This window comes from Sphaeroforma arctica (genome assembly GCF_001186125.1).
Source record: "Sphaeroforma arctica JP610 unplaced genomic scaffold supercont1.54, whole genome shotgun sequence".
Classification (NCBI taxonomy): Eukaryota; class Ichthyosporea; order Ichthyophonida; genus Sphaeroforma; species Sphaeroforma arctica.
The window spans coordinates 81,469-95,498 of NW_014040504.1; the positions used below are offsets into that span (position 1 = coordinate 81,469).

General features: G+C 40.6%; 4 protein-coding genes across 5 annotated transcripts in view; 2 read left to right on the forward strand and 2 right to left on the reverse strand.

Annotated features, from left to right (window-relative positions):
• The window catches only part of SARC_01382, a 12,647-nt gene extending 10,724 nt beyond the window's left edge, over positions 1 to 1,923 (reverse strand). For both annotated transcript variants that reach the window (XM_014304900.1, XM_014304899.1), the window contains exons 1-2: positions 1,689 to 1,923; positions 314 to 522 (exon numbers count right to left, since the gene is read on the reverse strand). In XM_014304900.1, the coding sequence (XP_014160375.1) occupies positions 314 to 522; positions 1,689 to 1,714 (235 nt within the window). In that variant the 5' untranslated portion in view covers positions 1,715 to 1,923. The remainder of the gene's footprint in view (positions 1 to 313; positions 523 to 1,688) is intronic.
• Positions 1,924 to 3,110: 1,187 nt separating this feature from the next.
• SARC_01383 (hypothetical protein) lies at positions 3,111 to 5,464 on the forward strand. The gene has a single exon (XM_014304901.1). The coding sequence runs from the start codon at positions 3,314 to 3,316 to the stop codon at positions 5,090 to 5,092; it is 1,779 nt and encodes a 592-aa protein (XP_014160376.1). The 5' UTR covers positions 3,111 to 3,313; the 3' UTR covers positions 5,093 to 5,464.
• Positions 5,465 to 7,097: 1,633 nt separating this feature from the next.
• SARC_01384 (hypothetical protein) lies at positions 7,098 to 10,288 on the forward strand (the record flags this gene model as incomplete). Its single annotated transcript, XM_014304902.1, has 2 exons — positions 7,098 to 8,072; positions 10,151 to 10,288. 2 exons carry the CDS (start codon positions 7,098 to 7,100, stop codon positions 10,286 to 10,288), a joined length of 1,113 nt encoding a protein of 370 aa, XP_014160377.1.
• A 622-nt stretch (positions 10,289 to 10,910) lies between these two features.
• On the reverse strand, positions 10,911 to 13,969 carry SARC_01385 (hypothetical protein). The gene is made up of 2 exons (XM_014304903.1): positions 13,784 to 13,969; positions 10,911 to 11,908 (listed from the first exon to the last, which is right to left on the reverse strand). Exons 1-2 carry the CDS (start codon positions 13,842 to 13,844, stop codon positions 11,601 to 11,603), a joined length of 369 nt encoding a protein of 122 aa, XP_014160378.1. The 5' UTR covers positions 13,845 to 13,969; the 3' UTR covers positions 10,911 to 11,600.
• Between the last annotated feature and the right edge of the window lie 61 nt (positions 13,970 to 14,030).

Here is a 14,030-nt window from a genome sequence, read left to right on the forward strand (position 1 = left end):
CACACACACACACACACACACACACACACACACACACACACACACACACACACACACACACACACACACACACACACACACACACACACACACATATATATATATATCAATACATATTCATTTTTCCGAGGTAGCCACCTATTTAGTATTTAACACCTACGAAGTTGGGCAATCACAGTCATTACTACAACCGCGTTAGTGGCAACAGGACAACCACAAGGCCCATCAACTGCCACACACTACCACGACAATACCTATCACGACCCTCGCATCACATATATCCGCGTGCCTTGATCGTATCTTGCTTACGTACCGAATCGGTCTATCTCAGTCATTTCCCGCAACTGCTCGACCAGCAGTAGCATAGCCAAAAAGTCCATCGACTGCCACTTGGCAATGTCCAGGGACAGGTGAGCGATGACATCTGGTGCATCGCTGCCGTGGGGTGTACGGTTCTTGCGCGAGTGATTGCCTGTGCGGCTCACCAGGCTGGTCAGTTTGCGTCGAAGAGTGGAGTGGAACCTGTGATAAGGATGCCAGCAAGGTTAGGTTACAGGTTTTTTTTGGGCTACTATGAGAACCAAGATTCGTGAGGTATGAGCCAGAACTCAGCCTGTTATGGTACTGATATAAACCAAGACTGGAAGCATAAAAGGTCTAGTATAGTGCGGGAGCAACGAACACTCTAAGAATTGGGAGCTGTCAACCATGTACCACAGGCGCCGAAGTTAACTGGGTCGTATGCAGATTGGCAGTGAAGGAATGCAAACGAAAGAAATGGGCACAACTGTGTATGTGAACACAGATACTACTCAGACTATGGCGACGGGGGTCCGATATGGAAACCATCCTTAATTTTACAATGGAAGTTAGACGACGGCAAGCAACCGCATAGTTCAGATTCAGAATTGCAGTAGATATTAAAAGTATGACTATGTGCCAAACGGATGGTGGCAAATCGAGTCGACGTCACTGAAGCAATCGGGCATAGACCGAGCGGATTGAATGCCGGTATGAACGCAGGAGCTCGAAAAGTACTGCATTTCCTGTAGAGTCATGCCTGTGGCTCTAACACCTCTTTATGTACTTCTGTATTGCAGCTGCTAGTGTCGACAATCACAGAAGTAGAAAATAAAGCTTGGCTTGCTAAAGTAAGGTAACCCACAAATAGCACATTACACACCTTGCCGTATGCTCCCGTTTCATCTGAGGTTGTATGAAGCACGAACAGCAACGTGAATAAACCCCAAAACCGCATGGAAAGCTACACTATCATCTTGCATCGTGCTCGTAGTGAGGAACGCCCTCGATATGACTGTACTAAATAACTCGCACAGTTCTATACTATAGCACATGCTATTACGCATGTTATTTTCTTTGAGCGACACACAGAAACGGAATTTCGAACACATGAATTTGCATTTAGATGACAGCACTTGTTGTGATACGATTTATCCACATTGCATATAAACACATTAGTCGGGACTAGAATGAGAGCCATTAGATTATCCAGGTCACGATTGATTCAGAATCTGGCATATCATAACTGTGCATACAAACATTGCGTGACGAAGTCTGCGGGCTGATAGAATCTCAAGCACGAACATAACAGAACACGATGTACGGGTGTGTATACGCCGTATAGATAACATATGTAGCAATCTTTGTGCTTATCGCAATCGACATACCCAGGTGTGCCGTGGCCCTGGTCCATTTTTCGAACTTCTACGTTCTTAGACTTCACCCGTAAACCCGCTTTCCTTATGTAACAGTGGAGCGCACACTGATGCTAAATCAAAGAACGAAAGGCCTCTGATGGTGATGAGAACCTAATCTAACAAATGCAGTGATATAAGTATAGCTAACTGCACACATACAAGGATTCTACGTAAACTTGTGCTGTGCCATGACATAGTTGCCCAGCTTATGCAAAGTGATCCGTGCGACGGGCATTTCCGGCTGATGTAGTTGTACAGCTGATTCATATTTCCGATATATCGTAACAGCCTGAACACACCTAAAGCATTTTGACGACAAAGCTGCATTTCCCAGGTCTCAATAAGTTAAAAAATTATGTTCATTTCTGAGGAGGCTGTAACCGAGCCGATGGCGAATAGATTTTGAGCATAAATGAAGAAATGAGAGAGAAGGTAGCACTGGCCGCCCAGACATGCAGAATTCTACTTTACACCTGCTTGTGTTCTGACAAAGCTGACGTAATTGTGAATTTTTTCTTCTTCTTTTTCTCCTGACAGTAATCTGAGATGTCTGACAATTTCTCTTTGTTGGTGGTTCTGCCAAGTATTGTATGTATTAATAGTTTTCAGTGTATACTGTATAGATCTCCAGCACAGTACGATTTTCCAATCTCTCATTTTACAGGGGAGGCGAAGTTGTATAAATTTTGTGTAAAAAAATGCACCCCAGTTTATTGAAAACGCATTTTGATTTGGATTCGCCAAATCAACATTCCATACGAGCTATAATTTGCTCCGTATTTTTTTTTTACAATCTTTGGGGCAAGATTTGATTGTAGATACAATGTTGAACTTTGGACCAATGAGTGCTCTGTATTCAAGTCTCAAATATAAATATTAAACGAGTTATTATTGGTAAGTTAAGATTATATATAGTAATATTATTCGTGTACAGATAAACCGCCAAATAAGGCATATTTAATTGGCTTTAAAGTATTCAAATTTAAACTTGATTGTCGGCACATACAGATATTCAAAGTACCGCATATCATTTTTGCAAATGATATCAACCATATCACTCCCTTCATCACGAAACACGAGAATAAAATGTGGTACATAGAACATGGCGTATAACTTGTACAAAACATTGAAATGTCCAATGTAACAACGTTCTTCTGTAAAACTAAGCCGTCGGGTCAAGCGAACCGTGTACATAAAAAAAGAGACGATCCTGATAACTGGCTGATAACGATCAGATACTCATAGGCTGGCACTTTAAAAAACAGCTTTTACAAAGCGCTGTACTATGAGGAAGAATTCATAAAGTGATAAACAAAAACGCCGGTGCCATGTTATCAACTGTCGTATAAATACCAGACGCGCAGCACGATCAATATCACTCACGTTCGTTTTAGAATATAGAGTTCTCTAGCGAATACACTATACAAGTAGTCTAATAGCAATCGACACCACAGCTTACCCACGAACAAGGTTGGCAAAATTCATATAAAACGTACTTGGTTTGATTACTAAACGCTACATTTCACAGCAGAACACAGAAAACACTTAGATCTCACATCAAGAAATCCGAGTTTTGAATAAACGCTCAGTAAGACATGCACAGGAGTCAGCGCAGCAACAACCTCAACAATACAACGGATGCTATCAACAACGATGCTCACGACATCGCGACGGCATTCTCAGGCAGCAACCTAAATGTAAATGATGGAATCGATGGTATCACGGGCAGAAGCACGCGCACGCGCACTCGCAGTAGATCGTCCGATCGCACTGAACGCCCCACACTCAAACGCCGAGTAACACAACTCCTGGCTAATATACGCGATGGCAGTGGTAGTAGTACAGGCAGCAGCAGCAGCAGGCATGTTGGGGACGGTCGCTCTGGCTCAGCCCGGTACGCGAGTAGCAGTAGCAACTCACACAACCGATTGACAGCCAGTTCGAGATGGTTGAATCCTAAAAATAGATCGCTCACATCCATACTGGACTCCCTGGCGGCCTGGAAGGAGATGGAACCAAACGAGGTGCTGGAGTGTCTGTGCAGATTCCAAGTGCAAATTGAGAGTGAAGAAGAATTGGCTACCATGTCCAAGTCGGAGCGGCAGAGTACGGCCCTGTCCCGTGCGGTGCGTCCCATCAGTGAGATACTACGCGTCGCACTGGAAGACAGAGCCATGCTCCTCATTAACCAGTCGCTTGTGTGTATGCGCCAGGTAACAAAAGGAGATGCTGTTGCGATAGAGATGGCGACTAATTTACATGTACCCCAGCTTATAAAGGATGTGATGGTGCAGAATCCACGCGATGCGGTCATTCAACGCAACTGCTACATGGTGTACAGATCTCTTACCTTCCACCGAGCTGACAACCAGCAATACATCGTACAGCAACTAGACGTTGTGCCTCTCGTCTGCAAGGCGATGAGGAACATGCCAAACAATCCCTCGTTACAAGCGGCCGGGTTTATGTTGATTCAGAACGTCACATGGCTGGTAGACGCGAATAGATGTGTAGTAGATTCAGATGGCGGAATCCAGCTGATTCTAGACGCCATGAAGCGATTCCCCTTCGATACCGAACTCCAGAAATGGGGGTGTGGAGCGATCCAAAACCTTGCTTGTAGTATAGATTGCACGGCAAAGATTGTGAAGATGAAAGCCTTGGATGTTGTGCTCGCAGCAATGCGACACTTTCCCTCAAATGTGGTCATGCAGAACTACGGTCTAGGTGTGATGCGAAACTTGTCTTTCCTGAAGACCAACCGCGTCGCTGTGGCGATGGGGGGGGACACTATAGCTCTGGCTCTAGCGGCAATGAGCAAGCATTTTGACTCCATTGAGGTACAATCGAGTGCATGTTCATTCCTCTTTAATGTTATCATAGATGTAGAAGAAAACCGAGAGATTCTACTGAAAACAAAGGATTTTCTACCTATGCTGTTCACATTCAAACGCCGACACGACCAGGATCTGCGGTTCTACGAGAAGTCTAATGCTCTGCTGGAACAACTAGCAAGGGGTACCGAGGGCTCCTGTTACATTGATCTTGGGGAATGTAAGACTGCATTCAGTCTGAAGGAGTTGGCTGCACGGACTGTCGCGTATCATCTGAAGAAACCTGTATCACTTGGGTGTGAAGACACCAGCATGCTCTTTCCGGATCTGAAGAACTGTTTAAAAGACGCACGGGACTGCGATTGGTGCGAGAAGAAGTTCATACAGTACACAGATATTGCATACAAATCCAAACCAGATAGATGGGCTTTAAGGCGTGTATGTAGTAGAAACTGTCTGCAGAATGTTATCGATGACACTGTCAGTAGGAACAAGTCTGTGCTCGCGGTCGAGGTCGAATCAGCTGCTCTGGTAGCGTAAAGCGTCCCGACTAGTTAGTATATGGTTCGAGGCTCACCATAGTATAGCTGATAAACCCTGATGTATAGTATATATCGATACATACGGAGGCGCCAACACAACATGCGAAGGCGGCGACGCAGCACAGGGGCATATAGAAGCATACAAAAGAAACAGTCAAAATAGTAAAAGTCAAAGTCAAAGAGAAAGTAAAGTCAAGACAAGTACAGAGAAAGAGAAAGCCAAGATAGGTACCGGGAAAGAGAAAGAGAAAACCAAGAGAGGTACTGAGAAAGAGAAAGAGAAAGTAAAGACAAAGAGAAGATACATGTAAATAGAATAAATTCGAACAAGTTCAAACAAATATGAATTGTAACATTATTAGCCTACGAGGTACATAAAAAGTATGATAAACAAGTTCAAACAACGTTGATTACAAGATTTGACAGAAACAACGATTGAAACACACTGCATACTGTGAATCAAACTCAAAAATTTAGACTACACCAACCGCGAAATAGTAAATACGCAAAACAAAGTACTCGCACGATTCGATGTTAATATAGATGTACGAGCTCGACATCAAGCCACTCTATGCTCTATCAACCTTTAATGGTCTTGAATTCAACCACAGAGTGCGCAAGTACTCTATAATTTCACCGATATAGTGTGATCATACGCAGGAACAACGTCGGTTTGCGCAAGTACTTTATCAACTATTGTTCTGATACCCAATAATCACATAGTACTGATAATTTATTACCATACTGCTCTAATACCTAATAATTGCTGCCGCACAGCGCGAGTCGCTCCGCAGTTTCAATCACGGTTACGAGACTCTTACTGCAGATACACCTCGAAGCAGCACTAGCTTGCAGATATGGTAGCCATAAGTGACTTTATACGAGCTGCTTGCAGCACTACCGCAAAATACCTTGGCTATACAAAGAGAGCACCTGACCAACTATAAATAGAGGCCCAAGTGTCGACTGTTGAGTCATCAAGTGTCGACACTCTGACTCACTGACTGCCGACTGGTCTCGAAGACTCGTTAGTCCGTCACCCGAGGCCCGAGGGCCGACTCCGAGGGGTGGGGGAGAGTGTTCCTTTTTAATTTTATACAAAAAATACAAAAAAAAAGCAGCAACAGGAGGGGGGGGGGGTCACGGGACTCGGGGTCGGGGGCGAACGGAAACGACTGTTTATTTTGTTTTTGTTTTTACAAAAAAAAAGATAATTTACTACCCTGCTGCTATTTATAAATATGCAGTGAATAGGCTCTCTCGAACGGAAACGCTTTTAAAAATACATTTTCAAATATTTTTTTTTCTTTTTCAAACGGGAAACGGCGTAAATATGTATCAAGTTTTGTTTTATTTGAGAAGGCTATGTCAAGTTACGTATATATATATTGAATATAATATGTATCCAAGAAAATTTGAACCTCATCACAAGATACGTTCAAGTACTGGAAATTTGTTCTATTTTCAGGAGGCTATGGGAAATTTAAATTTCAGAATATGTTTAAATTCTGGAAATTTGGAGCTACCCTTGGACACGAAAATATGTTCGTGATTCACGAAACAAATGTGTTCCAACTCAGGAATCTGGAACTTCAATATTCAAATCTGAAACTTAGATATCCAAAAATAAATGCAAAATATATTAAATTTGGAACTATGTACTCGAAATATAATAAATTGAGGAGGCTGCAAAAAAATTACCAGTTATACGCTTGTCCTACAGGTTCGATCCGATTCCGATTCCGATTCCGATTCCGATTCGATTGATGAATCAATAGAATTATTGCACATGGTCTATTCCCCACTTGTGCGTGTATTTCACAGTATTGACATGACGAATATTATGGTCACGAAAAGAAGTACTACAGTTTTGGTAGTAGAATATTAATGTACAGCACAGATCAACGCCTCTGGCATATTTTTCCTCGCGCTACATACGGCATTTATTCTTCAAATACTATTGAACGTATACATATCGTGAATAGAACGACGATCGCTCAAACATGTCTGGAGGTAAAGGATTCGATCAGGAAACTATTCAGGCCATGATGCAAAATCCTGAGCTGATGGCACAGCTACAGCGTCGCATGGAAGGTCTTACTGGTAAGGGTTCAGGGTATGTTGAATCACTTCCCAAGCCTATCCAAAACCGTGTAAAAGCACTCAAGAACATCAACCGCGAGCACCAGGCCCTACAGCGCCAGTTTAACCAGGAGTTGCTAGCGTTGGAGCGTAAGTTCTTGACACTGAACGAACCACTGTACACACGCCGATCGAAGATCGTGACCGGTGATTACGAGCCTACTGAGGAGGAGTGCAACTACGTCGACAGCGATGAGGAGAGCGATGAAGAAGACGAGGACAAGGTTGTTGACCTGGATAGTGAAGGTGACAAAGAAGCACAGGATGCTTTAGACGAGATCGATGTCAAGGGCATCCCTGCGTTCTGGTTGACCGCAATGCAGTGTAACCCGGATATCGACAATATGATTGAAGAACAAGATCGGGAATGTCTGGAGTCGTTGGTGGATGTTACGTACGAGTACTTAGCCGAGGGTGAATTTGGTTTTAAACTAGTGTTCAAATTCGAACCCAACGAGTACTTTACCAACACGGAACTTATCAAGACATATCACCTCAGCGATGACGGCACCAGCACAGAGTTGATGTTCGAGCGCGCAGAGGGCACCGTCATTGACTGGAAATCGGCCGAGAAGAACTTGTGTGTAACCACCAAGAGCAAGAAGCAAAGACACAAAGCCAGCGGACAGATCCGTATGAAAACGAGTACCGAACCTCGCGAGAGTTTCTTCAACTTCTTCTCACCCCCCGAGATGCCATCGGAAGAGGATATTGATGCAGATCAGGAGGCAGCGGAGGAAATCAGTGAGCGGTTAGAGGCTGACTATGAGTTGGGCGAGACTATTAAAGACGAGATCATCCCAAGGGCCGTGTTCTGGTTCACTGGCGAGGCATTGGTAAGTGGTCAATAACAATAGCAATAGCAATAATCATAGATCATATATGCAAATATGTTCGCACGCACGCACACACACACACACACACTCACACACACATATATATATATAGGTATATATATGTACATAAACACATGTATAAATACACACACACACGCACACACACACATATATATATATACATATGTATATGACTATATATATATATATGAATACTCTCACACAAATTATATAAATATATATATAACATGTACATACACACACACACACACACACACATTTATATATATATATATATATATATATAATATATTACATTATATTATATATTTTTATTATATATACAATCATATATATGTGTACATATTTATATATATTTATATATATATATATATATATATATATGTTTACGCATATCTATACATATATCATATCTAAATCATATATATATATATATATATACATACATACATACATGTTTATGTATTTGTGTACGTAGATGCATGTATATATATATACGAATATGAACATGTAATATGCATTATATATATATATATTTATATTTTTATATGTATACGCATATCTATACATATATCATATCTAAATCATACGTGTATATATATATATATATATATATATACATGTATGTATATATGATATAAATAAGCATATATATATATACATATATATATATATAGATAGGTATATATATATATGTATATATGTATGTATGTAAGGATATATGTATATATATACATATGTAGATATATATATATATATATATATATAGATAGGTATATATATATATGTATATATGTATGTATGTAAGGATATATGTATATATATACATATGTAGATATATATATATATATATATGTATATTTGTATATATATATACACATATATATATATATATATATATATGTACATATTTCTAGTAATGTTCGTATATCATTATGTATGTTGATTAGTAGCACTTCTGGAAGTATCGCAATTCTTCAGAGTTCTTTACAGGAGATATATATTTATACATATAATTCAACATGATACAAGTCGTTATCATATGGCGAGTCGCAAATACTCGCACCTCCTGTATTTGTTCATACATATTTCATACGTACGTGTTTCGAATGTATACATACTTGTATATATATGTGTATTTAGTAAGCATAGTAAATTTGACTGATATATGGGGAGGGCTGCTTTTTTTGCCTTTGCTCATATTCATATACGTTTTGTAAAGTAGTCTCCATATTTAGTATCTGTAGATGATTCTATTGTGCTCATCATTGTTGTTGCTCATTGAAATTGAATGATATTACTTTCTTCGTGTATTTATTGTTCATTTATTTATATTTTTTGGTAAGAAACACATTACATGTGTGATCAATCGTATCAGATTACACTTTCGCACTTTTGTATGGATTTTCACGTTTATAAGCATCTAAGCAATTAGATTTGTATGCTGCATGTCGATTGTATGTTGAAACGGATGTCTGATTCATATACGATATTACCTGTGAGAGAAATATTTTTTACGGTGCAAATGGCCTACGTACGTTAGAAGGCTTCTACTTTCATGCCTCGTGTCAATGTGCCATGTCAAACATAAATTTTGATATCCGGCGCAAACTATTCACACTTATCAATTGATAGAAGGTGTCTATACCGGGTATCTGTCGAATGAATATATCTGTATAGTACTTATCGGCCGTTCATTCGTGGATCGTGTTTTGTTTGTATATAATACTCGATTAATGCACCCCAGATGTATGTACGTTGACGCTGTTACTAAATGTATATTCCAAGCTTCTGGCACTAAAAGTAAATCTCTAAGACAATGCTCGACGCGCCATAGCTGTACTTATAAAAAGAGTACGTGGTAATTTTGTTATCCACCACGCGCTAAATCTACCGATTGATTGTACTATCACTAGTATTATCTGGTGAATGGAAAGTGACCGTTGGATAAGTTATCACTTAAGATATTCTCGTAACTGCCCGTTTCCGTGTATCTCGGTGCTTGTTCACTTGTTATATTAGATGTTCTCTGATAAATGGCCGTTTCCTTTGTGCAGGAGGACTATTCCGATGACGACGATGAAGACGACTATGAGGATGACGACGATGGTGATTTTGACGACGAAGATGACGAGGAGAATGATGGCGACTACGAACCCAAGAAGGATACCCCCGAAGAGTGCAAGCAACAATAAGTAGTCAACATGTATATATGTACGCAGATATTGTATAATTATATTTGTGATGTATATTTACATCTATGGGTGAATGAGGGGAGGACAACCCAACCCCGCTTCCCAAAATGAGTTGTCAGAAACAGCGACGTTTACTTTTGGGGGATTTAGATTAGACGAGTGGAGCAATCCCTGAATTCTGCCGCCACAGTCTAATAATCGACGAGTTCTAATCAACAAATAAAAAAAAGTGTACATATTTCATGCTTGCAAATGCCTTGCATACATAAAGAGCGAGCTGACGAATCCATTGTCAGACGATGGGGGCACAGTCTCTTGGTTGTTTTAAGAATCAAATTGTTCAGTTAAGATATAGGTTGTAATAAGGAAACATTGATTAAAAAGACAAGCCTAATTTCCATGAGAATATTACGGTGAAGGGTTGAGACGTAAATATTCATGATGAATTTACCACTCTCTCTCTAGTCTAGAGAGGCCAGGTGCCATGGGCTTCTTATTTAAAAAACAACAACAAAAACAACCTTCCCATATGGACGGCATACACATTATACAAACCGTAATGTGCAGTTCTGTGACTATATTTTTTCGTAATTTATATAAATTCTAGATGCGTCCTTCAGCATAGGTTATAAATGCCTTTATTTATAGACTACAGTCCAGTTTAAGGAAGTTGGCGCTGTCGCCAGCCAGCGCTATGAATTGATTTCGATATATGATGTATTCCGGATGATACGACATAGTGGTCTTGAGCCATACATGTGTCATGTGGTTGCACTACACGAGACGTCCGACGTGTAGAAAATACACTATATATATATATATGAAATACACATATACATACATACATATACATACATACATACATACATATATATATATGCATGTATATATATATATATATATGCATGTATATATAAATGGTGCAATACACATTTACGCGTCTATGTATAAAGGAGATGTGTGGCGGTTATGCCAAGTCTCTTAACATTCACTCAAGGAGATCTATGTGAGTGACATCATATGCCTTCGTCGACGCCAACGTATCGATTTACACCCACCCTGCTCAAGTTTCGAACTACGAAAATAGACTTCTCCAATAACCTCTGACAGTTAAGAAATCATGGAAGCAGATGTGTATACACCCTTAGACAAACAAATATATATAGTTATCGACACCTAAGAACCTCATTCCGAACACTTCGCGCTACAGACACCAGCATGCGCACCAGACCACCAATGGCCTACAAACCACCTTCATATCATCCAACCCTCCAGCAGATTACCTACAGACTAGAACCCTCGTTCATGTCCTTCATTCCTCACACACCCTTAGGCGGAGGAAAGTCCTTGGGCCCAGGTACTTCATTAGGGATGGTGGGGGGTGTGGGTGGTTGCGGGTTAGACGGTGGCTGGGGTGGCTGTGGCGTGGGGGTGTTTGTGGTACTTGTGGGGGTGGCTGCGGTGGCTGGGGGGTGGGTCCTCCGGGAGGGGGGGTGGGTGTCTTAAACGCGTTGGACTTCTGGATCGCATTCTCTGCCGCACCTTCCTTGGAAGCCTCGGCCATGGCTTGTCGGGCCATCTTGATTGTCTCGGCTAGGCGTGGGATGACCTTTTTGGGTCCTGGTTGTATGGAAATTAGGGCCGGAATTAGGTTTTGGCACTGACTGGTTATATGTTTGGGTTTAACATTGTTCGTTTCTGCTGAACGCAGGATGACCGCCTTCGACCCCGAATCAATACAGATATATATTTTGATGTGCCATTTTGGGATTGGCTGGGTATGTAATTGGCGATAATACTGGGGTATAGACAGTGAACATAAGCATCTACACCATATCAGAGAAACCTGTATCTAAGCTGACGGAGTGCGAACGCATGATGTACACAGAAGTGCTGGACACAGAAGTCGGTCGAGGTACCAAGTCGTATAGACGTGACTGGGTATCAAACTAATTCGGACTTGCGCGTTGAAATCAGAGATATATACAATGATGATAATAATAAAAATAATAACAAATATAATAATATATATATATATATATACACTAAATGTATAAATATATAAATATAAATATAGAAATATAATATAATAATGTATATTTAGGACCGAAGTTTGCTATTTCAACATGGTGCATACACAGCCAATTTGAAGGTGCACATTCCCGTCAGATAATCGCCAGCTTTAGAACCGTATCAGGCTGAGGTAAAATGCGAACAATGGACGTATAAAAACCTCGTCAAGTATACGTATATATCACACCATTTGAGGACATGAACGTACATATATACCTACTCACCAGTACTTGAGAGAGCGCGATTAAAAACCGAGACTTCAAAATGGTTCAATATAGATAATTCAGGAGACTCGTGATCAATTGACATCGACTGTTGCGCGCATGAATAGTTATAGGCGCTTAGCCTTGCTCATAGTTGCATATACAACAGACCTTAGAAACCAAAGCAAGGACATACATACATACACATACACGCACACATGCATTGAATCCTGTTATACACTAGGGTGAGAACTGTGGTTTAATATAGACCCGAGATACTCATTTTATTCTCTTGCGTCTATCTACGCACCCTATGCCTTCTACAGGTATATATACGCCTCTTTGTGAATCTAATACACACTGTGGCATTCACCAGTCACACGTACATAGTAAGGCAAACACACACGAAATAACGATTGATATAGCATATGTGCACCTGTAGACGGATCATATGGTCGGATGACGAGACCTTCCAACACACACAACAACTACAGACACTACGTCGGACATGGTTAATGTACAATTGCATGTATATGTGTATACGGGTATATATATATATAATATACCGAGCACACTACTACCACGGATCAGTATCTAAACTCAATCAGATAGACGATGAATACGTACAAACAGCGGAGGTAAACAAAGTATGCCTAATACCGAGCACATAATACCGATTCTAAACGAGTGATTCGCTAATTAAGAAACTTATTCGACTGCAATCAAGAACGGTGTCACGCCATTATAAGACGGAGGTGACAGGACACTAGTGCATACACACCTATCCATTAGAGGTGCTCAACAGCTATGTGAAGGAGTGCATGCGAAGGAAGATATGTATGGTATGTGCAAGTGCGAGCATATGTACAACATTTTGGACCCTACAACAGCTTACGTATGCCCATTCTCTGTTAATATATGTGAACGTCACGTGTACAACACCTGGGTATGTATCTCCAACCCCGCAACAGTTTTACGTACAACAATTCGCCCCAATCTTTAAGGACCATCCAGTCGTTCCGTATGCCGCCAAGTCGAGAGCAAGCAACATATGTATACACACTGCTTTGACAATATCGAGTACAGTAATTCGTTTCAATCACGGTGTACGCTTCTGATGATCCGAGTACATCTGTAACAAGTATAAGGATGGTACATGTCCACACCACTTTCACATAATTTGAATGTAGCTAAAGTAACGGAGTGGCGATTGACTTACCGATTAGCACCGTAGCGCCAACGCAACCAATGATAACGATCTCTCCGAAACCAAGAGGCATACTTGGATTTTTCGCGAATGTGCGTATGTGCGTATGTATGTATGTGTATATATAATACAGATACAAAGTCTGTAGCTCTGCTTACACAAACGTACAGGTTCGTTTACTATTTAGTAATATACGTCCTGATAACATGAAGATCACAACTGCAAAAAAACCACATTTGGTTATGTCGTTATTTATGGT

Excerpts from the sequence above, each read along its gene's own strand:
- SARC_01383 (XM_014304901.1), top strand. The coding sequence starts at position 3,314 with ATGCACAGGAGTCAGCGCAGCAACAACCTCAACAATACAACGGATGCT.
- SARC_01385 (XM_014304903.1), bottom strand. The coding sequence starts at position 13,844 with ATGCCTCTTGGTTTCGGAGAGATCGTTATCATTGGTTGCGTTGGCGCT. Across the intron at positions 11,909-13,783 it reads TGGCGCTACGGTGCTAATCG|GACCCAAAAAGGTCATCCCA; the intron begins GTAAGTCAATCG and ends CCATACAACCAG.